Here is a 25920-nt window from a genome sequence, read left to right on the forward strand (position 1 = left end):
TTATTTAAATTTGGAAAAATAAAATTCTCAATTACATTTTTTTCATCTGCTGGCTTTAATTTCAACAATATCATTAAACTGTAAATTATTACATGGTGTTATTATTTTAGAGACTTATTTGTGTTCAGAACTAATTAAATGAGATAACATATTAATTGTGTTGCCTTCAATATCAACAATGATTGGCTAACTTTTATGTGTATGTGTATTAGTGTTTAAAATTGTGTCATTAAGATTTTCATACTCTTTTGTTTTTATTGACAAATTATTTTTAATAATGACTAGATTCTTAATGTCGATATTACTGTCCACAACATTGGCAATATTATTGAATTCTTTTTTGTTTATGTGTTTAAAAATAGATTCTTTTAAATTGTCTATAGATTCAAATTCTGTAAAATTTATTGTTTTTAAAGGAATATCTCTTGATGGTTTATTTGATTGTGTACCTGGAATCCAGTGTGTGTTTTTATCTACATTGTATAAGACTATAGGTGGGCGATTACCTAAACCATAAATGATTCCAGTTTTATCTGTATCATTAAAAATATATGTGTCATGATTGTAATGATTCGCAATAACTGCTAATTCATTATCACTAAACCAATAATTAGAAATATCAGATAATTCTAAAAGTTCTAATATTTCAAAAACAGAAGTTACTTTTTCATTTTTTTCATTATTAAGTGCGTTTATAATTGCAATAAATTCCCAATTATTTTCACTATAACAAACTGATAGGATGTATTCTCTAAATTAGAATTATTTTGAAGATAATGTGGTGATTTTCGTATACAACCGTAGTTAACGCGACGATTATTATGATAAAAGTGCCTATTCGTGTTGTTAAACCTATACAAATTTCCTCTATAATTTTTATTGTTATAATTCTTATTTACATTATTTCTAAAAATTTTTACTTAGTTTGTTGAATCTACATTCATTTGTCCTATAAATCATTACTTTACGCTGATTATGGTTTGGATATGTCATTAAACTTTGTTTAACTACATAATTTACATTTCCATAATCATTAAATTTAGCATTATGTTTTTTTAAATCTAATTCCAATTTTAAAATGCCTCCATCGCTATCGTCGATTATCAAATTTCTATTTCTTTCAATTCTTAAAATATTTTCTATTAATGTATCTATTTTACTATTATCTAATGATCTAAATGTATTAATTATTTCAACTGGTTGTCCCTTAAAAAAATACTCTATGATATGTTTTTTCCGACAAGATACCTTCAAACCTACGACATTCTGCTACTATTCTTACTAAACAATTTTTAGCCGATTCACTATCCGTGATTTTCATCATTATTAAATTTAGATTATTGTAAGAGTCAAAATTAATTAATGACNTTTTTTATTAAATTTAGATTATTGTAAGAGTCAAAATTAATTAATGACAGTTTAACATCTTCCCAAGTTAAATTTGTCGATCGATATTCTATAAATTCAAATATTTTAAGTGCATGATCCTGTAAATATAAATATATTCGCTTTTGCTACGCGATCGAAATACTTAAGATATTTATCTATATCCGTTTCCAAAATTTATATAGATAAAATGTTGCATATTTTTATAAATCATACACTTATAAACAAAACTAAAATTATAGAAATTATTAGTACACCCTAACAGAAATTGACATTTCAGAAAAAATTATAATATTAATAATAAAAAATTTTACTTAAATAATCTAACTGTAACTCGTGTACAATTTAGGGGAATTGACTTCCTATATGAGTGCCTTAAAAAAAAAAATAAAAAGTTTATCTCGGAACTCGATTAAAATACAAAGACCGGCGCCTCCACCATATGTTAGGGGCCTGTTCAATAGTTGAGGATCTTGGTCAAAACCAAGAATCGGAAGCTACCCGACGTCTGCCCAAATATAGTCCCTATCTCCTTAAATGAGTTTTAATTGCCTGAAGGAGACACAGGCAATCGTGTACCTTAGTTACATGGGATAGATTATTAAATAAAATTAGACTATTGTTTTATGTCAACAACAAAGTAAAGTTATATTTTAGATGTTCAGTAAGTATAAGTTATATGTAATGTACAATACGTCTGACCTGAATCCTAGAACAGTTGGTTAGTAGGTATATCCAAGTGAGACGGAGTTGGTTGGCTATGATGACAATTGGCGATAGACGGGTCNGGTTGGCTATGATGACAATTGGTGATAGACGGGTCATTGAATGAAACAAGTTAAGTTACAAATAATATAAATAAGACGAAAGTAATAGTATTGAAAACTATGCCTATAAAGGCCACTCAAACACAACTGCCCTTTGTTAGTTCGACGTCAGTAGATCCGGACGACAGACGAGTAGAATTGTCACATCAGCATCTCCTACTATGCTAATTAATATGTATTACGAATTAAATAAATAGAAATAAAACGTGTGTAATATAAGTGGTTAGAACATAATAATAATTGTTCTTACATGACATAACCCACAAATCACCTACACTGTAAATTTATAATAGCTATAATTTTCGAAATAACGGGTTAAAGTTTTTCTTCGAACAGCCATTTTAGGTGAAACTATGCACGGAATTCGTCTAAATATCAAATTATTATTAAATATTAAAGGATATAACTATATGATATGATATGATGATTAAAAAATTTACTGCATTAAAAACATAAACAAAAAAGTATTAGATATATATTTATCAATGTGGATAAGGGGACACTTAAAATTAATGTCACAACAGCGTTAAAATAATAAAATTAAAAAATGAAAACAAAACAATATGTACAACTGCTTATCTACAACGATGACGATGTATGACGAATAAACTAAGCAAAACGTACTGTCGCAAACAGTACTTGAAACGTATGAATAATTAGCAATTCAAAATGAGCGTACCGCAAGGGCGATAAACACTAACGCACAAAATGTAAGGGCGACATATCAGCGTTGTTAACAACTTCGTGCTCATAAGCTCCATATATCCATGTAGGAAAACGAGTTAATATGGCGACGACAACGCTGACACACAAACAAGAACCGACGTAACTCGGTGTCATACAACGATCGCACATGTAGTCGAAAAACGTAACGTCCGGATGTAGTGCTGAGAGACGGCCAAGACGCTCGTCTACCATTTTCTGTTATCGGATTGAAGCGTTACCAAATTAATATATGATTCAATGGCAGCACATATAACAGACGTGCATTACTTAATACGTTTATGCAGTATACATTAATTTCTTAAAAAGAGTTTTCAATAAGTTTTTGTACAACAATTTATTATATCAATTTGAATTTTGCACACTTTTAGACGAAAATCGTACATTTTTCTTTTAACATTAATGTCCATTTTCACCACAAAGACAAGTGAGTAATAAAGTATATATGAAAAAAAAATTGTATTGATTCATGCATTTTTCAAAAAATTGTGGCGATATAAAATTAAAACTATAAGACATAACATGGAGAATTAAAAAAAAATAATAACATTTTTTTAACTACGGTAGCCATTTGCACATAGAAGCAGGAAAACATTATTGTTTAAATTAAAGTGTATGAATTAAGATGTAATTTAAGATATACATAAAAGTGCCAATATTTCCAGAACATATTCAAAAGTTAATTTTTCTGGAAAATTTGACATTTTGAATCTCTTTCTGTGGTCAGAAAAGGGTCAGATTTTCATAAAACTAAAAAATTCCAGTTTATTAATTTTTTTCAGAAACCATACTTCTGTTCGAGAACTTTATTGGAGTAATTATTCTAAAATGACCTAACACATAAAATAATTATGGTTTATTAAAATATACACAAGAGTAAGTGATGGAACTTTATAGATATCAACTTTCAAGCAAGCACCAACTCCATCCTAAGCTCTTATTAAAAAATTGTTAATAAAAAAAATGACTAATTTTATAATAAATTTATAGAAGTCAATATGAGACAACAGTATCCATTTTTATTCTTTAAAATTTGAATAAATCATTCTGTGACTTTGATTTTTGTATAAAAAATTTATCATGTCTGACGTTAATCCTAATGGAATCTGTGATCTACCCGAATGGATGAATCGTATGGCCTCATGCAACTATTGTAAGGCTTGTTGGATCCTAGGTCTGGTTCGAAATCTAGTATTTATTATTTATTTTTATAAAAGTTCAGAAAAATCTAACTATAATTTTTCATAAATAATGAAACATAAATTATATAGTAAATTATTGTTTTAATTTTAAATTGATAAGTTGCACAATCATTTTAAAAATAATTATTTTATTCCAAAATAATATTGAAAATAAACCATGTATGTATAATATAGTATATTTTATATAAATATGATAACAAATTATTTTTTTAATTACTGACAAAAGGTAGTATGAATCTTCTACTTTTTTATAAATCTGCTTAAATTATTTAAAAAGATTTAAAAATAATTATTATCATAAAGGTTTTTAGGAGATAAATTTATAGTAGGTAGGATAAATATTATACCCTATTCAAAGATTTTATCTAAAGTTACAAATCTATTTATTTAGACAATTGTTTTATATTCGGCATGAATTAAACTAAAAATTTTCTTTAACTTTTTCATTATTTTACTTAGTTTTTTTGGTATTCTATGAAAATTGTATGGCTCTTAATTTTCTTGTTGATTGGGAAATCCTTTTAATAATTTATTTAGTAAACTTTGTGGTAATAATTGATTATTCCAAAGATCGTCTACTGTATATTTATATTTAGAACCATATTTTTCTTGTTCTTCAGGTGTTAAGAGGGAACTCACATATATGTTTACCATTTCTTTAAATAGAGCCATTTTATTTTCTCCGTCATGCACTCGTTTTTAAATCGATCCAAGTCGTAACTTAAACTGTTATGGCGATCCAATTTAAGCATTGCTAAACTTATTTTATTAGAAACTTCTAATAACTGTTTCCAATATGATGTTGTATCATATTCAATAAATAGAGCTTCATAGGCATATGCAGATAGCAAAATCACATATCTAATAGATCGAAGATACATAATTTTTATTGCTTCTCTAAGAGACGATTGAAGACTTCTTTTGTATGTCGTTGAATTATTAATTAAATCTTCAAGCGTTGTATAGTGTTTTTCAATAGAGTTCAATATAATAAGATAATTTTTGACATAATGCCATAATGACAAATGTTGAATATTTTCCAGTTGAAGTAATATTTCTTTATAATAAATAGTATCATTTATTAAAGGTGTAACATCATCATTATTAATTTTCTGTGAAAAATGTATTTAAAATTTATATCAAACTGTAATTTATTAACATTAAAATAATAGATATTTTATAGGGTCTATCATGAAATATTTACGATAGCAAAAGATAAGTTAATACTTCCAGTTGTAAATGGAAATATGACCAATAAAATTTGTTTTTAAAAATTTGCTTTTTTTACGAATTAACTAGATAGATTAAATTATGTAATAACATACTAGATTTTGCAAGTTTTTATTTGAGGAACAATGTCATCAGTTCTGTTCGCCGCCTACTACTAGTTGGGTCAGAGTAACTTAAGTGTTGGATAGATAGACTAGTGTAGCTATGATATATGAATGTAATTAAAAACATTATTTATCTATTGTATTGAGGTATTATAAATTGAAACTCAAATCGTATTAAACTATAATACTTTTCAACTATTACTTTAATAAAACTAAAATATATTTAAAAAAAAAACTCAGTTTTACCTAGATCTCCACTAATGCGGTTGTCCTTTTAGTTGTCACTATTCGGTATAGTGAACTGTGATACAGATTGAAACCTTATAATATTATTTATCACTATTATAAAATGTTTTGGTACGATTTTGCATAGAGGTAATACAAAAAAAAAAAAAATATATAGAAAATGTTTAACGGAAATTTTATAAACTTTACTTATGTCACTAATTACTCCAAGAAGAATAGACACCCAAAAATTTGTTCTACTATTTCTACACTGCATTTTAATTAGGTCTATTACTCTTATAACGTAATGAAGAAGAAGGGAGTTACTCATCCTTACACCCTAATGATCAGCTATGTTGCAAAACTAAAAACTTATTAAATATAACATGAAATCTATTGTAATTTCTATTAACAACGTATTTGATACGTTATATCCGCTTTATCTTATTGATAAAGATGAACATTATATTTCCAATGGATTTGTCATAACTACACACGCGACAATAATTTCTAATTTATTTTATTTTAGGTGTTGACTTTTATAAACATTTATAATATTTTTCCAACCTTTTAATATTATNATAAACATTTCTTCAAAGGAAAAAAACTCATTTATATCCAGTCAAATTTACATTTATATGGAGTTAGTGATGAGTTCTGCATTTACTTAAAATTAAATTTTATTTGTGGAAAGATGAAATTTAAAGTCAAAGAATGAAAGTATCATAAACTTATTGATAAACTCACATAAATTTTAACTACTTTGAATGCAATATTTCTGTCAATATCTCGAATAAATTTCTCAAGCCTTTTAATACAATCTTCTGTAAATAAAATTATTTCATAATTTGTTAATTTTCTCAATGATATAACAATGAATTTCTGTGTTGTTTTGATAATACAGTAATATGATTTATCAGGTAACATACGGATTTTATTCACATGATCTATACATACCGTCGTAATAGTATTTATATAATGCTGATTCGTTCTTATAATATAATACGATATAATCTTCATCAAACGTCTTAAAAAATAAATATCAGTAATTAAAAAATATATTTATATTTTATGATATGGAAAACTTAAAATCATAATTGAATCTTTTTTTTTTAAATAAACTCTGGCATTGAAAAAATTTTAAAATTAAAATATTTGTTTCTGTTGGTTTTCTAAAGAAGTTTTTAAGTAGTTCTAAAACAAAAATTGGTTAAGGCTATATAAATGGTGACGATTTCCCGTGAGTGATTATTTAAAATATGTCATGAAAAACTTTTTGCGTTTTACATTCTGATATCTTTACTACTCTCTTCAGTAATTTTTGTTTTAAAAAAATACATTCACAATTCATCGAATCACAAATATTTTTGTTAAATTAAGATTTGAAATCTTAATTTTTATATGTAATTTCCATTTAATCTAAGACCATGTGAAAGATAACCAAGTCAAGTATATGTTACAATACTTTTTATAATATGAACATGTTCTATAGTGTGATTACTTTTATTTCCGTGTTTTAGTCAATTAATCAACCATAGAATATTTGTCATGTTAATCCTATACATTTTATAAGGATGTTAATTTTATTTTTCCAACAAATTAAAGTAATGGCTAGAGGTGATTCATGATTGCTGGTAGTTTTTCATTTTTCATCTCTAGACCGCACTTCTCTATTCACCATGGAGTATCAATTTTAATATAGAAACATAAATTATGAATAAATAAAGTGATACCCTTATAAATTATAAGAGTTAAACACAATACATTTGATTGATAAATTGACTAAAGCATAGAACTAAATGAAATCAAAAATAAAATTTTCAATACTATATACAATTTTTGATAAATTAAGTATTTAATAATAAAATAATTACCTATGAATAATTTTTTATAACGACATGCTTTAAATATGTAAAAAAAAATATGTGTTTAAATATACAGCAATTATAATAAAAGTAACATACGATGTCAAGCATTATTGGTGTTCCATATTTTTCTCTGTTATAAAAGCTATCAAAAAAATTAATAAAATGAAGATATTCGTTTAATTCTATACTAAAAATACGAATAATAAATATTTAGAATATTTTATTTATTACATTATTGTGATAGATAGCTGTGAGCACAAAACTATTCCGAGTAGAAAATTATAAATAAGAAAAAATATTAACACCCTCTCCCAATAAAATAAAAATGTCCCTATAATAAGTAAAATTTAGGTTTTTCGGGAGAGAATGATCTCTACCTTCTTTCACTGAGAACAATTATAATCAAGGTACTTACATAATGTAAATAAATTTCTGCAACAATTTTTTCCTCATTTATAAATCTCTGAAATGATATCGAAAATTCTAATAATTCAGTTTGAATTTAATTCTCGGATGGTAAAAGCAGAACAAAAATAAGTACTATGTATAAAAATGGCTTACAACATAAACTCATAAATCACATAATTGGGTTTTTAAGATTTTTATATTTTGTATAGAAAGGTGTTTTCTGTGTAAGCAAAAATTATGGGTAAGTTTTAGTAGGAATGATTGTTTTTGTGTTACAAAAATATCATTCGCATAAAGTTATGCTAAAAAAACGGTAGCACAGTGGGGTCGAGGCACAGTATAGACGTGGCATAGATGAGATAAGTATAGATGATATCTGACAGTGATTAAAATCACTATCATAAGAAACGCTTCGATGCAAATCTGTAGATAGTGTTTCCTTTAGAGAAATTGGTGGATTATTCCAAAAGGAACATCAACTCTTATTTCTTTAATTATATCCTGATTAGCAGTTCTTTGATTTTAAAATATAATATATGAATAAATACTAACTAATTATAAAAACTAATTATAGTTTTTAAATTCAGTATGAAATTGTGAGGCCAGCTATGATCTATAAAAAGCAACCGTAATATGAAAAAAATGGAATATAAATTTTAGTACTCACATTAAATGTAATGTAACTCGAAAAATGTTTGTTTAAATGAAAAAATAGAAGATAATTTTTTTGTTTATAATTGTCTTTTAAACAACTTTTGTACGAAACTTTTTTTTGTAAGTTAAATATTTTTTGAGAAAATTAAAAAAGCTCATATTTTTGAACTTTTGCGAGGCTGTAAAAAAAAGCTCAATTTCAATCAATGAAGACTATTAGTATGTCATTATACATATTTTAATTCAACTATTAATAAAACAAAATTTGGTTGGGAATTTTTTAAGAAATTTTTCCTTTGTTGACTGGCCTAGATGTCAATTTTAAATTTGTAATTGAGCTAAAAGTTATGGTAATATATTCAATTTTTTTTGCTATAAACTTTCATAAATCTTTATCAAAAATTGTTCATAAATTTTAAAGAACCAAAAAAATAGGTTAAAAATGAAAATTTGGATTGATCATTTTTAACATATTAAAAATCAAATCAGTAATAAATTGAAAACAATTCTTTTTTTCTTTTAATTATTTTTATATGTAATTAGTAATAATATAAAAAAAATAAAGAACTGATAGATAAAGTCTAATTGCAGATTTGAAAACAACGCGAAACTTTGATTTAAAAAAGTATATTTTTGTTTCTGATGAAAGTTCCTTGAAGTACAGTGCATTAATTTATAGTAACAAACAGTTTTTATTGAAAATTATTGTATTAAGCCCTTTAAATTTTTATACACGTAAAAATAAAGCAAAATACAACTTCTTTATTATTTTTATAATTTCTCCGTTTAAATTACAATATTAAATTATTGAATATCAATTTCATACTAAATTTAATAATTATAATTAGTATTTATTCATATATTATATTTTAAAATCAAAGAACTACTAATCAGGATATAATTAAAGAAATAAGAGTTGATGTTGCTTTTGGAATAATCCACCAATTGCCTAATTAAAACAAAAAAAAAAAAAGTTTGTTGGGAATTTTTTCTGCTATTCTGCAAAATTACTCCTTCGTTGACTAGAATGAATCATTAAATAGAAAATTTTATGAGAATTAAAACAATGTTATTTTTAAGATTAATATGCAGTCAGAAAGTTTTATAATTATTATTTATTGTAAATTTATCAGAAAAACTCATTATTTTTTGCATTTTTATCGTAATAGAACACTTAAATAGAAATCATAGTAATCATTTCTAAGTAATTTTTGATATTTAAAAAGATTCTACTATTGAAATATCCAGAACTGAATTAATTTTAATGATTTACTTTAACTAAAAAAAAAAAAGTTAATATTTTGAATCCCTCTTGTGGGCAGGTAAAGGGTTAGATTTATAAAAAAAACCAAATGATAGATAAAGACATGCATCTAAATAAAAAAAAATATACTGATTTGGTCATTTTTGATAAAGTTATAACAATTAACAAAGTTATAAGTTTTATACACTGGACTACAAGGAACTTCCATCAGAAACAAAAATATACTATTCTAAATCAACTTTTCGCGATGTTTTAAAATGTGCAATTAGACTTTTTCTATAACTTCTAAGTTTTAATATTATTAAAAAATAGTTTTTACATATAAAAAAAAATAATTAAGAACAAAAAAAATTGTTTTAAATTAATACTGATTTGATATAATATTTAATATTAATTTGATTATTAATAAGTTAAAAATAAGGAAAATGACATATTTAACCAATTTTGTTAATCGTTTAAAGTTGATTGTTGTAAATGTTTATAAAAAAAAAAAAAAATTTATTTTACCATAACTTTTAGCTCAATTGGTAAGTTTGACATTGACATAATTAAATAGAAAATTTTATGACAATTAAAAAAATTGTATCGTTAAGATCAATATGCAGTCAGAAAGTTTTATAATTACTATTTATTGTAAATTTATCAGAAAAGCTCAATATTTTTTTGCATTTTTATGGTAATAGATAACTTAAATAGAAGTAATAGTAATAATTTCCTAGGAACTTTTGTTGTTTGTTGAAAAGATTCTATAATTGAAATATTGAGAACTTAATTAATTTTAATGATTTACTTTAACTAAATGTACCAATCAAAACAAAGTTGTTAAAAAGATTTACTCAATTGAGTTTATTATAAAATTTGATTATATTTGTAAAAATCAATTGTTAATTCAGGAGAAAAAACAATCATTTTTTTTAGAAATGATTTATATAGCAACACGTTAGAAAAAAATTTGAATATTATAGTCTAATAGTAGCACACACAAACAGAGTAATAAAATTATTAAATTACAAAGTAAAATGATTTAATTTTGTAGTTGAAACCTATCATATCAAACTTCATTCGTTAATAAATATTTTGAAAACATTAGAAATTAATGATTTTAATTGTCTTTATGGAGACGATGTAATAACTAACTGTTTAATTGATAAATTAGAATTTTTTTTTCAATTTTTGAGAGTAATATCTTCAACTAGATACGAATTGTAGTAATTTGACGTATTGTTGAAAAAAGTAGGTCAAGTTAGAGCAGAGAAAATAAATGATAGTCACAAAAAAATATCTTCTCGGCTTTGCATCGAAGCGAAAACTTAAAATATAGTAAAATAATTTTAATACGAATAAGAAATTTCTTCTTGCAAGGGGCGACTAAAGTGATGGGATCCTTGATCTTTATTGAAGTTATTGAATCTAAATGTGATAAAAATCAAACGAGTTAAAATTTATACTAACTTAAAAAGAATTAAGAAAAAATGCAAAAAATTCATTGCCATATGCGGGTTGGAACCTCGTACCCCAAGCGTGTAAAACATAAATTTTACCAACTCGGCAACCGTACGTTGCTTCCGGCGGTTGAAAAATTGGCTATTTAAGCTAGTTCAAATTTCAAAGTTATTTTTCTCGACTTAAAAGAAACAAACATATTTAAATAAGTTTAACTATCTATACTATATCAATTTTAATTTATATAATATTTATGAAAATCTGTACTCCCCTTGTCAGGTATTTTAAAATAAAATAAAATACAAAACCCAGAATTTTAACACAAAAATAGCATATTTTTGCATACGGTAGTCATTTTTACCATGAAGACAAATCCAGAGGTCAAATTTTTTTTTTTCACATTAAAGTATATTACATAAGCTTTAATTTAAGATATATTTAAAAGTGTCAGTATTTCCGGAATACTTTCAAAAATTAAATTGAAAATATCGTAGTAACAATACGCATGTTTAAAGTTTTGACCCCCCTTGTTAAAGGGGTATGATCCGATTTACAAAAAAAGCGTGCCAGATGAAAGGGGTATATCAATATTTATTATAAAAAAATAATAATATAGATCCATACATTTTTCCAAAAGTTATATAAAATATAAATTAAATAATATAACATATAAAATCGAGATTTTTTTCACGGAAATCGTACGTTTTTCTTTAACTTTGATGTCCGTTTTCACCACGAAGACAAGTCCAGAGGTCAAATTTTTTTTTTTCAAATTAAAGTATATTACATAAGCTTTAATTTAAGATATATATAAAAGTGTCAGTCTTTCCGGAACATTTTCAAAAGTTAAGTTGAAAAAGTTCTACTTTCTATACGCATTTTAAAAGGTTTGCACCCCCCCTGTATAAAGGGAAATGGTCCGATTTTAAAAAAAAGTATGTCGAATGAAAGAAGTATATATAAAGTATTTATCATTAAAGAATAAAGTTGATTCATGCATTTTTTAAAAAGTTATAGCAACATAATGTTAAAAAATGTAAAATATAATATCAAGAATTTTTTCACAAAAATAGCATATTTTTGCATACGGTAGTCATTTTCACCATGAAGACAAGTCCAGAGGTCAAATTTTTTTTTTTCAAATTAAAGTATATTACATTAGCTTTAATTTAAGGTATATATAAAATTGTCAGTCTTTCCGGAACATTTTCAAAAGTTAAGTTGAAAAAGTTAATTTTTTGTAAAAAAGTTACCATTTTGAAACCCCATCCTTTGGGCTGTTAAAGGGTCAAATGTTCACAAAAATATATAAAATGATAGGTAAATATCTAAGGTATCTATAAAAAAAAAAATTATATTGATTCGGTCATTTTTAAAAAAGTTATGGCAATTTTAAGTAAAAAAAATTGAAAAAATATCGAAAATTAGCGATTTTTAAATTTGTAATTTTTTGGGGGATTTCCCCCGTTTACGGGGAACGAGGGAATTTTTTTCAATTTTTGAGGGTAATGTCTTCGACTAGATACGATTTGTGATCTTTTGACATATTGTTCATCAAAATCGGTCCAGCGAGAGCTGAGATTGAGCGTTCACAGACACACAAAAAAAAAAAAAACTAAAAAAATAAAAAAACACATCATAGTAAAATTAATACCTTCTCAGCTTCGCATCGAAGCTAAAAAAACTGCACTTTTTAAATCTATATAAATTTCCTAACAGCCATAAAAAATTTATAGTAATAGATTTAAAACAAAAAAATATTTTGTTTGTTTAAATTAAAATAAATTTTAAGTTCAGCTTTTATTTTTGTAAAATGACCGCCAAAATCAACTTAGAAGGAGTGTACTTTAAATGTGTAGTTGATTAAATTGTATATATAATCTCAAAATCTGCATGTATGATTCAATTATTGCCCATTGAAGTTTTAAAATGAATTGTTTGAAAACAATTTTTGTTTTTAATAAGCAAATAATTACGTAATTATTTGATTTTTACAATTTACAAATCGTATGAAAATATATTTAACAATTTACGACGCTAGCTTAAAGGAGCACCTCAAGTCCTTCGAACCAAGTTATGAGTGTGTCTATATTGAAAAATTTGGCTTCAATTTTATGTCTCATAACCCATTCAACGATTGAAAGATCATCCATTTATACACTCTAACATCTACTTCACTATGTAACCAACCCTAAATGTGGACCTTATAGGATACTCTAGTGCTTTCCTCTCTTGACTCACGCATCGCAAGAACGTGAGTAATTTTGACAGTGGTCACACAGTGACTAGTCTTGCGAATACCATGGAAAAATTCAGTCTAAATAGCTGTGGCAAGCATTATATGCATCACACGATAGATCATCTCACCGTGTCACCGGTTCACACATTTCGAGTCCTATTAGGAATTATATCCTATGTGAAAATGTATGCCAAAGCATTTAGTACTATCCCTGATAGTGTTCAATAAGATAATTGTTGAAAAAATAATTAATTATTTGCAGTAATACTATTGATATACAGAGTGACCCACCACTCACTGACAACTTAAATAACTTTTGATCCAGATAATATTTTTAGTTGATTTTTTTTAGCTTCGATGCGAAGCTGAGAAGGTATTGGTTTTACTAAGATGTGTTTTTTTTTTTTTTTTTGTGTCTGTTACCACTTTTTCTCAGCTCTCACCAAACCGATTTCTTTCAATGATACGTCAAAAGATCACAAATCGTATCTAGTCGAAGACATTACCCTTAAAAATTGAAAAAAATTCCCTCGTTCCCCGTAAAAGGGGGAAACCTCCAAAAAAATTACAAATTTAAAAATCGCTAATTTTCGAAATTTTTTCAATTTTTTTTACTTAAAAGTGCCATAACTTTTTCAAAAATAAACATATCAATATAATTCTTTTTTATATAGATGCATAATATCATTACCTTTCATTTGGTATATTTTTTTCATAAATTTAACCCTTAACCTGCCCACAAGGGGGGATTTAAAATGACAACTTTTTCACAAAAAATTAATTTTTTTAACTTAAATTTTGAAAATGTTCCGGAAGGTCTGACACTTTTATATATATCTTAAATTAAAGCTAATGTAATATGCTTTATCATGAAAAAAAAAAATTTCGGACTTTATCTTATCTTCATGGTGAAAATGGCTACCGAATGCTATTTTTGTGTGAAAATTTTCGATTTTGTATTTTCCATTTTTAACTTTATTATGCTATAACTTTTTGAAAAATGTATGAATCATTACAATTTTTTTATGAGAAGTAGTATTTATATAGATCTTTCATTCGACATACTGTTTTTTTAAATCGGACCATTTCCCTAAATACAGGGGGGATTCAAAACATAAAAATGCATATAGAAAGTAGAACTTTTTCAACGTAACTTTTGAAAGTGTTCCGGAAGGTCTGACACTTTTATATATATCTTAAATTAAAGCTAATGTAATATACTTTATAATGGTAAAAAAAAATTTCGGACTTTATTTTATCTTCATGGTGAAAACAGACATTAAACTTAATAAAAAAAATACGATTTTTGTAAAAAAATTCTTTTTTATATTTTTAACTTTATAATGCTATAACTTCTCGAAAGATGTATGGATCAATATAATTCTTTTTTTTATAGATGCATGATGCCATTACCTATCATTTGGTATATTTTTTTTTTATATCTGACTCTTTACCTGCCCATAGGGGGGGGATTTAAAATGACAACTTTTTTTAAAAAAATTAATTTTTGCAACTTAACTTTTGAAAGTGTTTCGGAAAGTCTGACACTATTATATATATCTTAAATTAAAGCTAATGTAATATGCTTTATCATGAAAAAAAAAAAATTCGGACTTTATCTTATCTTCATGGTGAAAATGGCTACCGAATGCTATTTTTGTGTGAAAATTTTCGATTTTGTATTTTCCATTTTTAACTTTATTATGCTATAACTTTTTGAAAAATGTATGAATCATTACAATTTTTTTATGAGAAGTAGTATTTATATAGATCTTTCATTCGACATACTTTTTTTTTAAATCGGACCATGTCCCTTAATATAGGGGGGATTCAAAACATAAAAATGCATATAGAAAGTAGAACTTTTTCAATTTAACTTTTGAAAGTGTTCCGGAAGGTCTGACACTTTTATATATATCTTAAATTAAAGCTAATGTAATATACTTTATCATGGTAAAAAAAAATTTCGGACTTTATTTTATCTTCATGGTGAAAACAGACATTAAACTTAATAAAAAAAATACAATTTTTGTAAAAAAATTTTCCATTTTTAACTTTATTATGCTATAACTTTTTGAAAAATGTATGAATCATTACAATTTTTTTATGAGAAGTAGTATTTATATAGATCTTTCATTCGACATACTGTTTTTTTAAATCGGACCATTTCCCTAAATACAGGGGGGATTCAAAACATAAAAATGCATATAGAAAGTAGAACTTTTTCAACGTAACTTTTGAAAGTGTTCCGGAAGGTCTGACACTTTTATATATATCTTAAATTAAAGCTAATGTAATATACTTTATAATGGTAAAAAAAAATTTCGGACTTTATTTTATCTTCATGGTGAAAACAGACATTAAACTTAATAAAAAAAATACGATTTTTGTAAAAAAATTCTTTTTTATATTTTTAACTTTATAATGCTATAACTTCTCGAAAGATGTATGGATCAATATAATTCTTTTTTTTGTAGATGCATGATGTCTTTACCTATCATTTGGTATATTTTTTTTATAAATCTGACTTTTTACCTGCCTACAGGGGGGGATTCAAAATGACAACTTTTTCACAAAAAATTGACTTTTTCAACTTAAATTTTGAAAGTGTTCCGGAAAGTCTGACACTTTTATATATATCTTAAATTAAAGCTAATGTAATATACTTTATCATGGAAAAAAAAAATTTCGGACTTTATTTTATCTTCAAGGTGAAAATGGCTACCAAATGCTATTATTGTGTGAAAATTCTCAATTTTATTTTTTACATTTTTAACATTATAATGCTATAACTTATTGAAAAGTGTATTGATCAATATATTTTTTTTATGGGAAATTATTTTTTTTAATAATCCCTTTTTCATTCGACATACTTTATCTTAATCAGGATATTAATAAGGAACTAGCAGTTAATGAAGCTTTTGNCGTTTCAAACGTATTGAGAAAAGGACAGAAGAAAACGCTATCTTTTCATGATTACTGTGTATACATATGATGATAGTGTGTATACATTACAAACTTGGCATAAATACCATGATAAGAAATTAGATAAGGCAATTATTACTTATCACTCTCATTCAAAAGTATATTGAAAAGATAGCGTTTTCTTCTGTCCTTTTCTCAATACGTATTTCAATGTTTAATACCGTAAAATAGTACATGAAAATTCAAATTTTCACAAACTTCAAAACGCTACAGAATATTTACTACTGAATATTAATAAGATATTTTTTTACTAAAATTTTTCTTAAATTCTACTCTACAAAATAGCTATCTTAGATTTTTTTTTTACATTTTATTTAAAATTTAAAAATAATTAATATTTTTAATAAAATGTAAAAAAATTAATTATTGAGATATAGCTATAGACCTAACGTATAACTATTATTTAAAAAAAAAATCAACTAAAAATATTAACATAGGATATAAGTTATTTAAGGTAATAAATTAATTATTGATATTTTATACATTACAATAATTACTGTTATTTATATTTTAAGACGTTTGAAAATAATAAGATAATTTTAAATCACGAAACAGTACAAAGAATTGTTCCATACAACAGTATGTATAGATAACGTTGAATAAAATCCATATGATACTTGTTAAAAAATTTTACTGTATTATTAAAACAAAACAGAAATTCATAGTTATATCTTTGAGAAAATTAATACATTATGAAATCATTTTATTTACAGAAGGTAGTATTAAAATTTTGGAGAAATTTATTCAAAATATAGACGAGAATATTGAATTCAAAGTAGTTAAAATCAATGTGAGTATATTAAAATGTATATGATATTTACGTGCATTTGGATTTCAACCTTTCTCGTATAAAATTAGCACCGTGGTGTGTAACAAATAATAACCTACACGAAGATTTAAACATCAAAACTGTCAAAGAACTTACTATTTTACACTATACTAGATTTTACTCAAAACTTAAAACAAATTCAAGCCTTTCTTTCAAAAAAATCGATCTTTAAAGTTTATGATTTTGCTATCTGTATATGCCTATGAAATTCTAATTATTCAACGTAATTCAAAATCTTATTGGGGACAGTTATTAGAAGTTTCTAATAAATTAAATGAAATAATGATTAAATTGGATCACAAGAATAATGCAAGTTTCTACTTGGACCTATTGATAAATGCAAAGTATGATGGAACAGATAGACTGGCTAAATTAAAAGGAGTGGCAAAAAAATACAGATTATATTTTATAGAATTCAGAGAATGGAATAAATATAACTTTCAATATACATATACAGATTCCGATCTTTGGGATAATAACATACTACCACAAGATTTAATAAATGAATTATTAAAAGGATTTCCCAAACAACAAGAAAATGAAAAACCATACAATTTTCATAGAATAACTAAAAATCTAGAGCAATTAAAAGATAAGTTAGAGAAAATTTTTAGTCTAATTCAGGCAGAATATAATACAATTGTTTAAATAGATTTGTAACTTTTGATAAATTACTTAAAGTGTAATAAACAAAAAAAAAAGCGAAATAAAGGAAGGGGAAGAACGAAAGAATAGAGTCGTATCTAGGGGTCGAACTTTATTTATTTATTAAATAATAAAATATCCCTACCTTATTTATTCCTATTTTTGTTTATTACGTGATTTTTTAAAAGTAAGACATGCAAATAAATATTCGCACTTATCTTTATTTCCTTTAGTAATTGATTGAGTTGGTTTTATGGTGATTTCTTCTTTCAGTGTTAACAGTCGTTTATACTGTCTTGCGTTTATTTCGATAAATTAGTATCTCTGTGTATATAAGACTTAAAAAAGGGGATTCTCTACAATGGGACCTGCGTCTATTATAATTTTGTCACTTTCTTTTATTTTAAATTCCTTTTATATTATACTATGTTTTTACTAATAATATTTTCGATGAATTCCCTACAGTCGATATCGATATTCTTAAAATTTTCTCTGAACTAGCCAAAATATAATTATAAGAATATGTCTATCTATATTCAAAATATAATTAACAAGACTGTGGTGGCCCAGCGTTTCTCAGCGTAAAGCCTTGGCTGGCGCGGACACAGTTACCTCGCTAATATATTTTAAATATTATTTCAATACACCTTTTACTATCCTTTACGTCAACTGCCTACACGTTACCGAAAGGTAATTGGCATAGTCCCTTAGGCTGACGGGTACACAGGCATAAAGTACTACTACTAAAACTAGTTAATTCTAATCACAAATTATGCTTCTTCATTTAGTTCGGCACATTTAAGGCTGTTCATAAATGTAGGGCACAATAAGCTTTATTATGAATATACGATAATGTATAAGGCTATTATGCCTGTATAAATAAAATTACGCTTCTTCACTCTTNTTGTATAAATAAAATTACGCTTCTTCACTCTTTTCGGCACATTTGAGGCTGTCCGGAAATGAAGGGCATAATAATATTTAAAACCTTTATATAAAAATAGAGATAATGTCTATTTGTCGTGAGAACATTAGGTGATAATAAAATAAATAAAAACTTGTTCCTGTGTAAAATATTAATAAATCATTTAAGATAATGTTCACCACTTAGGATGATACATATAGTCCAAAATAAGTTTTAATAATAATTCATATAAGTCAAAAAGAAAGAGAAGTTTTTACGAGAAAAAATGGCTTTTTATACGCCGGATGAAGTAAACCAGCGATCTCTATTGAAATTCCTAAGATGTTGGATAATTATTTGTGATTGGTTAATTGTGATAGAAACCCTGCCGTGGGCGTAGTTAATGAATTGTAGGGGACTGGTTTGAAACATGTGTTGATAAATAGTTATTTTTATTACCCTAAAAGGGAAACATTCCTTAGATGATTTTTGGCTTTATTCATATACAGGGTGTTCAGTAAGTCAGGAAACGGGTTTCTATTGTTCTCATTGTTTGTAACAATGAGAACAATAGAAACCCGTTTCTTGACTTACTGAACACCCTGTATATGTGATATTTAGTACACGTGTTAATAATTATACTACAAAAGTTTGTCTTTACAATTTCCAGTAAGGTTTAAATTTTAATTGATCCTTACTATAAGAGCTATCTGAATCGTCGCCATTGGACCGCTGAGTCAAACGTCTGGCAATTTGTCATATTATAACGATTATGGGCGATGTGTGTTAAGGTCTGTCTGCAGCGAGTGATTTTTTTGTTATATGCGTCGCAACATTATAATTTTTGTGAAATCTACATATTTTTTGCGAGTGACCGATAATTATATAATGTAACTTAAATTTTTATGGCGCCAACCGAACCAGTCTCATTATCTTTGTCCTACGATGCTAATGGAAAGAATTAGGCATGGAGTTTTGTGTTTTACGATTTACTGGCCCCTATAAAAATATATGATTTTTTTACCTAAAATGCTGATTATTGCTCAAGTGAAACTAATAGCGTTGTGTCAGCTATAAATCCTAAAAATGCCTTTTTGTGAATGTCTGATAAAGTGTATGTCACAAAAAACTGTTTTATGAGATCTAGAAAAATCTATGATGTTACACGATTTAAATTTCATTTATGTCCATCTACTTTTTCAGACAAATGNATCAATTTATCTTACGGAATTTTTTACGTATACTTCTTCTGGATGACAGTTTTTTTATTAATTAAATCCATATTATTAACATTTAATGGTTTTATTAGCACACGTAGCATACGCAGATACTGAATCGTGTTTATCGTGTATTTATACCATTTATATATGGTATCAACAAAACCTAACTATATAAACATAACTTATAAGTTGTGTTTTCATTTTACAATGCAATTAAAACATTCTATCATACTATTAGCATCGTTGCGAAGCTAAAAAGGTATTAATTTTACTATGATGTGTTTTTTTTTTTTTACAAGATGGTATTTATTTTTATAATTATTTAATAATATTTTATAATTTAAGTAAAACTTGAAAAACGTTGGTTATTAAAAAGAAATAATTTAAGTATAACTTATAGTACATAAAATAAGCTTTATTTTAACATTAGTTTGAAACTCGGACTACTTGAATTATTTTCAAAGGTTAAATTTTTGTGCAAAAATTGCTATTTCTGATTTTACTTATGTGGGCAGGTAGACGATCAAATTTCCAAAAAATTATATTAAATAAAAGGGATGTACCTAAGGTTACAAGGAAAATTATTTGGTTTCGTTTATTTTTCAAATAGTTATGGCAGTTTTAAGAAAAAACAGTTAAATTAAAAAATTATAATAATTTATGTATATTATAACAAGAATATTATTGATAATCCACAAAAAAGTGAAATAAATTGTCATTTAAAAAACTTCCTATTAAGTAATATCGTTTACCAAAAAATTATTATAATTTTCATAACAATTTCACAATAAATTTCAACTTAATGATTCAAGTTCAGATTCTTAAATATTTTAAATCATTTTTAATTAACCAGATAGTATTTATATTTTTGTATAAATAACAAATAGGTTTTAAACATACATTTTATTGCTAGGTTTTTAGAATCAATAAATATTTTAAGAAGAAATCAGTATATTACATGTATTAATTATTTTTTTTAGTAAGTAAATTTGAAGTTTAAAATTAATTATTGTTGAAATATTTTTAACATATTATATTTTTGAGGGATTAAAGAAAAAAAATTAACAAAGTACTATATTTTGTTTTATTTTAAATGTTTATTACTTTTTCTGAATTTATATCAAATGTAAGTATAATATTTTTATTATAAGAACTCTATAACAAATTGTATTAACTCGATACTTTTCTATTTTATTAAAATAAGGCTATACTTGTTTGGCTGATGAATTAATAATTGACTATAATTATATAAAATATATTTTTAATTGGAAAACAATCTCGAAGACAGTTGTTCCATAATTGTCAATATTTAGAAAGTAAAATGATATATTTATTATGAATGAATACTTAAGATAAGTACTATAAAATTAAGGTTACTTTTTAATTATATAAATAACACATTTTATAATTTTATTTTATTCTGAAATTTTGATAAATATCAGTTGTCAGAAATATCTAATATTACACTATATCTTTCATGAATAATAATAATATAACTATTATGATATTATTTACCAAAACATTCTTTTTATATAATGCATTGTCACTTAAATAAACATATTTTTAGGTTAATATAGTTTTGNAATATAATGCATTGTCATTTAAATAAACATATTTTCAGGTTAATATAGTTTTGCAATTTGTAATATGTCATTGAATAACAAGACTGAATCCTATAAAGAGTCATCAGGTGATTCAGTTGTGGATTTGTCAGATACCTCAGATGATGATGAATTAGCAGTAACAAAAAAAGTTGGTAAAAACCTAAGTGATCAACTAGAAAGGCCAAAAACACCTGAAACGCATTGTTCTATTTGTCTTGAAGAATTAAACAATAAATGCTACTCAGATTCATGTTGGCATGTGTTTTGTTTTGAATGTTTAAAACGATGGTCAACTGTTAGTTATTAAAATAACCCACATTTAAGTATTACTATGTTAATTATTAATTCTTTTAGATTGAATCATCCTGTCCATTATGTAAAAAAGGTTTCAAATTTATAAATCATACATTCATAGAACAAGGCATTCATGAAACTTATGAGGTACCTATTCAAGGCAGAGATGCATCGTAAGTAATTTATGGCATATTTTTAAATTTTTTATTTCATTAAATTTCTATTTTTTTAGACAAAGAATATTTTTACGTCCTTTTGCTGATGTTAATAGGTACGTTAAATACGATTTTAATTGAAATATAAAAATGTTTTTCATATAAACTGCTATATTTAATATTTTAAACCTGCATAATGATTTTTATTATGACCCATTTTTTCTTTATGATTTCATACAAACTTGTTGTTTAAGAATAATAATATATCATCGGCTTCATATTTTTATAAATTTTACTCCGTATAATTATAAATTATTTTTTATATATTTAAAAATACTAATAAAATTTAATAGTCAATATTGCCATTATGATAAAAATTGTGGAATCTATGTTTAATTTAATTTGATTTTTCAGAATGAATTTATTGTTGGATCTCGTGAGAAGGAATGAAAGACTAATAAGTGAACAAGATCGTGGTTACTCTCATTATCACCAAAGACAATTTCCAGGGGAATCAAATTTTACTGTTTTTAACGGTCATCTTATACGTCGCCAAACTCATGGTAATTATGTGANGTCATCTTATACGGCGGCAAACTCATGGTAATTATGTGACTCCAATGTGCATTAGACTTTAGAATGAAATATCTTTTGAAAAGATGTTTTAAAAATTAATTTTGATTTAAAAGTATTTTTTATTTGTTCTCAATTATGTCTATAAATTCTACATCTATTGATCTTTGTTTTCTTGTTATTTAAATAAAACATTTTTACAGGTGGTTCTTAGAGTTTAAACTTTCACCATTGATATAAAATTATGGTAGTGNAACTTTCACCATTGCTATAAAATTATGATAGTGAGAGTAGTAAAGGGGTGAATTTTCCTACTACTCTACATTCTCTATTCTTACATGCCCCCAAATAAGCTTTTCTTCTATATTTGCACTTTAAAAATGTTATAAGACCATAATTATTATTATGGTACCAACTGTATTGTGAATAAAGATCCTATATAGATCTACTTAAATATTATGTAACTCTTCTAACCTATAATTATTTGATTTTTAGGTCAAACTATGAGAGNATATAATTATATGATTTTTAGGTCAAACTATGAGAGTTCGTGTGTATACTGACAATATTTGGGCTGTACCATTGCCTGATTTAAGTGGTCGCTTTAGAGATTGCAGTTCAGCATTTTATAGGTACACAAGAGGTTATAATTAATAAAAGTATTGTTTATTATTAATATTAAATCTGATACTATCCTTTTAATTTTTCTTTAATAATTATTACCGCAAAGAAATAGTATTATGTGTAAAATTAATTATACTTTGGTAATTAGTATGTATGAATTACTATCCTCATTATTATTTTCTTTTTTAGAGATAATCCAGCTCAAATGTATCGATTGGTTGGTTTTATTGTCCGGGATATTTCGGCCATTAGAGAAATAGAAAGATCTGAAGGTTTAAGATCTGATAATCCGAATGATGAAGACTATATTACAAATATAATTATGCAAACAATTATAAATTATGAAATTCGTGAATCATTTACAACTGCTGTTTTAAGACCATTTCTTGGTGAATATACTGATCATTTTTGTCATGAGCTACATAATTATGCTACTAGTCCAAATGATATGATTGGTTATGATCGTAATGTAAGATATAATAGTCGCCCAGGTTTTCCATCACTTCAAAATGGTATAAATGTAAGTTAATATCCATTTAAACATATTTGAATATAGCATAATTTATCGTATTTATAACAATTATTTTTTATTAGACCATTGACTTACAAATTCCTGTTAATCCACCTACTAATGTTACGACACAGCCATCTTTGAACGGTACAAATATTGTTAATTTTGAAAGTGATTCAGATTCAACTAGAATACAATATGCACAAGAAGTCACTGTGGTAAGCAGGAGTACTAGTGAAGATTCAGATATTGAAATTCTTAGTCAACCATTCAGACCTGTTGATACATATGATTTGTCAATTAGAGATCAACCATCTACTTCTACAGGAATACGTAATTCCTTAGATCGTCCTACTAATAGGTAACTAATTTTTTTTAATAAAAGTTAATATGAAAAATATTTAGATTTGGTGATGATTTTCTTATGTTTTGTCATTATAACTTATGACAATGGTAAGGTCTTACCATATACAGGTGTTTCAGATCTAAATGACAAATCTTCAAATATATCTTAAGGTAAAATGTTAGTTAGGTCTAAAACACTGTATATTATATTATGGCATTTTATTTATGAAAAGTCATAATACAGTTTCCCTGTTCTAACAAACAATATTCAAATTAATTAATTAAACAATTCTTAAATCATTTTTCTGTTGAATTATTTTTTACCATTTTTTTAATCAAGTCAAATAAATTGTTTTTATATTATTTGTAGTACATCAATTTTTATTCTTTAATTTTAGGTATAATCTTAGACGAAGGAGATTATTTTCACCTCCACTAGCTGATACAGCTGGATGTCCTGTGCCCTTATCTCGAATTGGATCTTCATCTAGTTCAAGACGAAGAAGAATTACAATAGAATCCTCATCATCTGATGATGAAGCAACTATTACTCATCAGCCACAAGCATTGCGCGTGAAAGATGATGTAGTGAATGGAAAAAGGAAAAAGAAGGTAAAAAAGAGCAAACAGAATAAGAAAAAGAAGAATATGGATACTCCATCTGATGTACGTTTTAGGAGTAGAAGTCGATCATATTCAGGTTCATCATCTTCTTCGGATGATACAAATTTTAGAGGTCATATTTCTGTTCAGCCATCAAATAATTTGTAGCTCAATCAAAATCAATTGTAAATTTTTAAACTATAGTTAACTATAAACTAATAGTTATTTGTCTTAATTTTAAATTGTATATGATTATATTTATTTAAAGTATTGAACTTATGATTAAACTGTATATAAAATTCAAACTAATGTATTGACATTATTTATCCTATAGATCTAATTTCTCCTATTTTTTTAATAAAAAAAAGTGAACCCCAGTGAACACTAAGAGTTCAATTGGGTTCAAAAATCGAACAGCTTATAACATCACAACATATTATTACATGTAAAAATCTATTTATAAGAACTTTTTCATATGATTTTTAAAAGATTTGATTTCTTTTATTATATACACTCTTGTATCACTCTAATGAATATAAATATTTCATTATTAATTATTCACCTTACATTCGTTTGATTTTTTTATAAAGAAAAAAANTATTCGTTTGTTTTTTTTATAAAGAAAAAAAATCTAAAACAACTGTATGAACGCAGCGCCCGGTGGTATTCACGCGGGTTCGTTAACGTTTGTGGTTTTGTTCTGTCGTAAGTTTTAGCTATGTCGAGGATAAAGAATAAGATGAGTGGACTGTACGTTTGAATTTTGAATGAATTTTACAAGATATAATTATAAAAATTAAATGTATTGTATAATAAATATAAAATCTTATATACACCAATGTGGATTGGGGAGGATACTTAATACTAATGCTTCAAAGGCGATGATATAAACAAATAATAAATTATACANTTCAAAGGCGATGATATAAACAAATAATAAATTATACAAGTGAGTTTTAGAAAGATAAATGAACAAGCATTATACTTATCTACTAAATGAAAACGGCTGATGATAATGCTGAATATTGAAAGGATCAATTGTTGAATGCAAGTTG

At 25.5% G+C, this 25920-nt stretch overlaps 1 protein-coding gene across 3 annotated transcripts; it reads left to right on the forward strand.

Annotated features, from left to right (window-relative positions):
* The first annotated feature begins 17073 nt into the window (after nucleotides 1–17073).
* On the forward strand, nucleotides 17074–25053 carry LOC126906592 (E3 ubiquitin-protein ligase Topors-like). Of its 3 annotated transcripts, XM_050687246.1 has the most exons (10): nucleotides 17074–17137; nucleotides 17272–17348; nucleotides 21778–22055; nucleotides 22115–22227; nucleotides 22287–22325; nucleotides 22624–22772; nucleotides 23315–23414; nucleotides 23596–23926; nucleotides 24001–24278; nucleotides 24661–25053. In XM_050687246.1, exons 3-10 carry the CDS (start codon nucleotides 21804–21806, stop codon nucleotides 25031–25033), a joined length of 1635 nt encoding a protein of 544 aa, XP_050543203.1. In that variant the 5' UTR covers nucleotides 17074–17137; nucleotides 17272–17348; nucleotides 21778–21803; the 3' UTR covers nucleotides 25034–25053. The 3 variants fall into 3 exon arrangements, with proteins under 3 accessions (XP_050543203.1, XP_050543206.1, XP_050543205.1); XM_050687249.1 differs by lacking the exons at nucleotides 17074–17137; nucleotides 17272–17348 and adding an exon at nucleotides 21625–21723; XM_050687248.1 differs by lacking the exons at nucleotides 17074–17137; nucleotides 17272–17348 and having other exon boundaries at nucleotides 21764–22055.
* The last annotated feature ends 867 nt before the right edge of the window (nucleotides 25054–25920 follow it).

Source organism: Daktulosphaira vitifoliae, unplaced genomic scaffold (assembly GCF_025091365.1).
Source record: "Daktulosphaira vitifoliae isolate Bord-2020 unplaced genomic scaffold, ASM2509136v1 Scaffold_5, whole genome shotgun sequence".
NCBI classification, from domain to species: Eukaryota; Metazoa; Arthropoda; class Insecta; order Hemiptera; family Phylloxeridae; genus Daktulosphaira; species Daktulosphaira vitifoliae.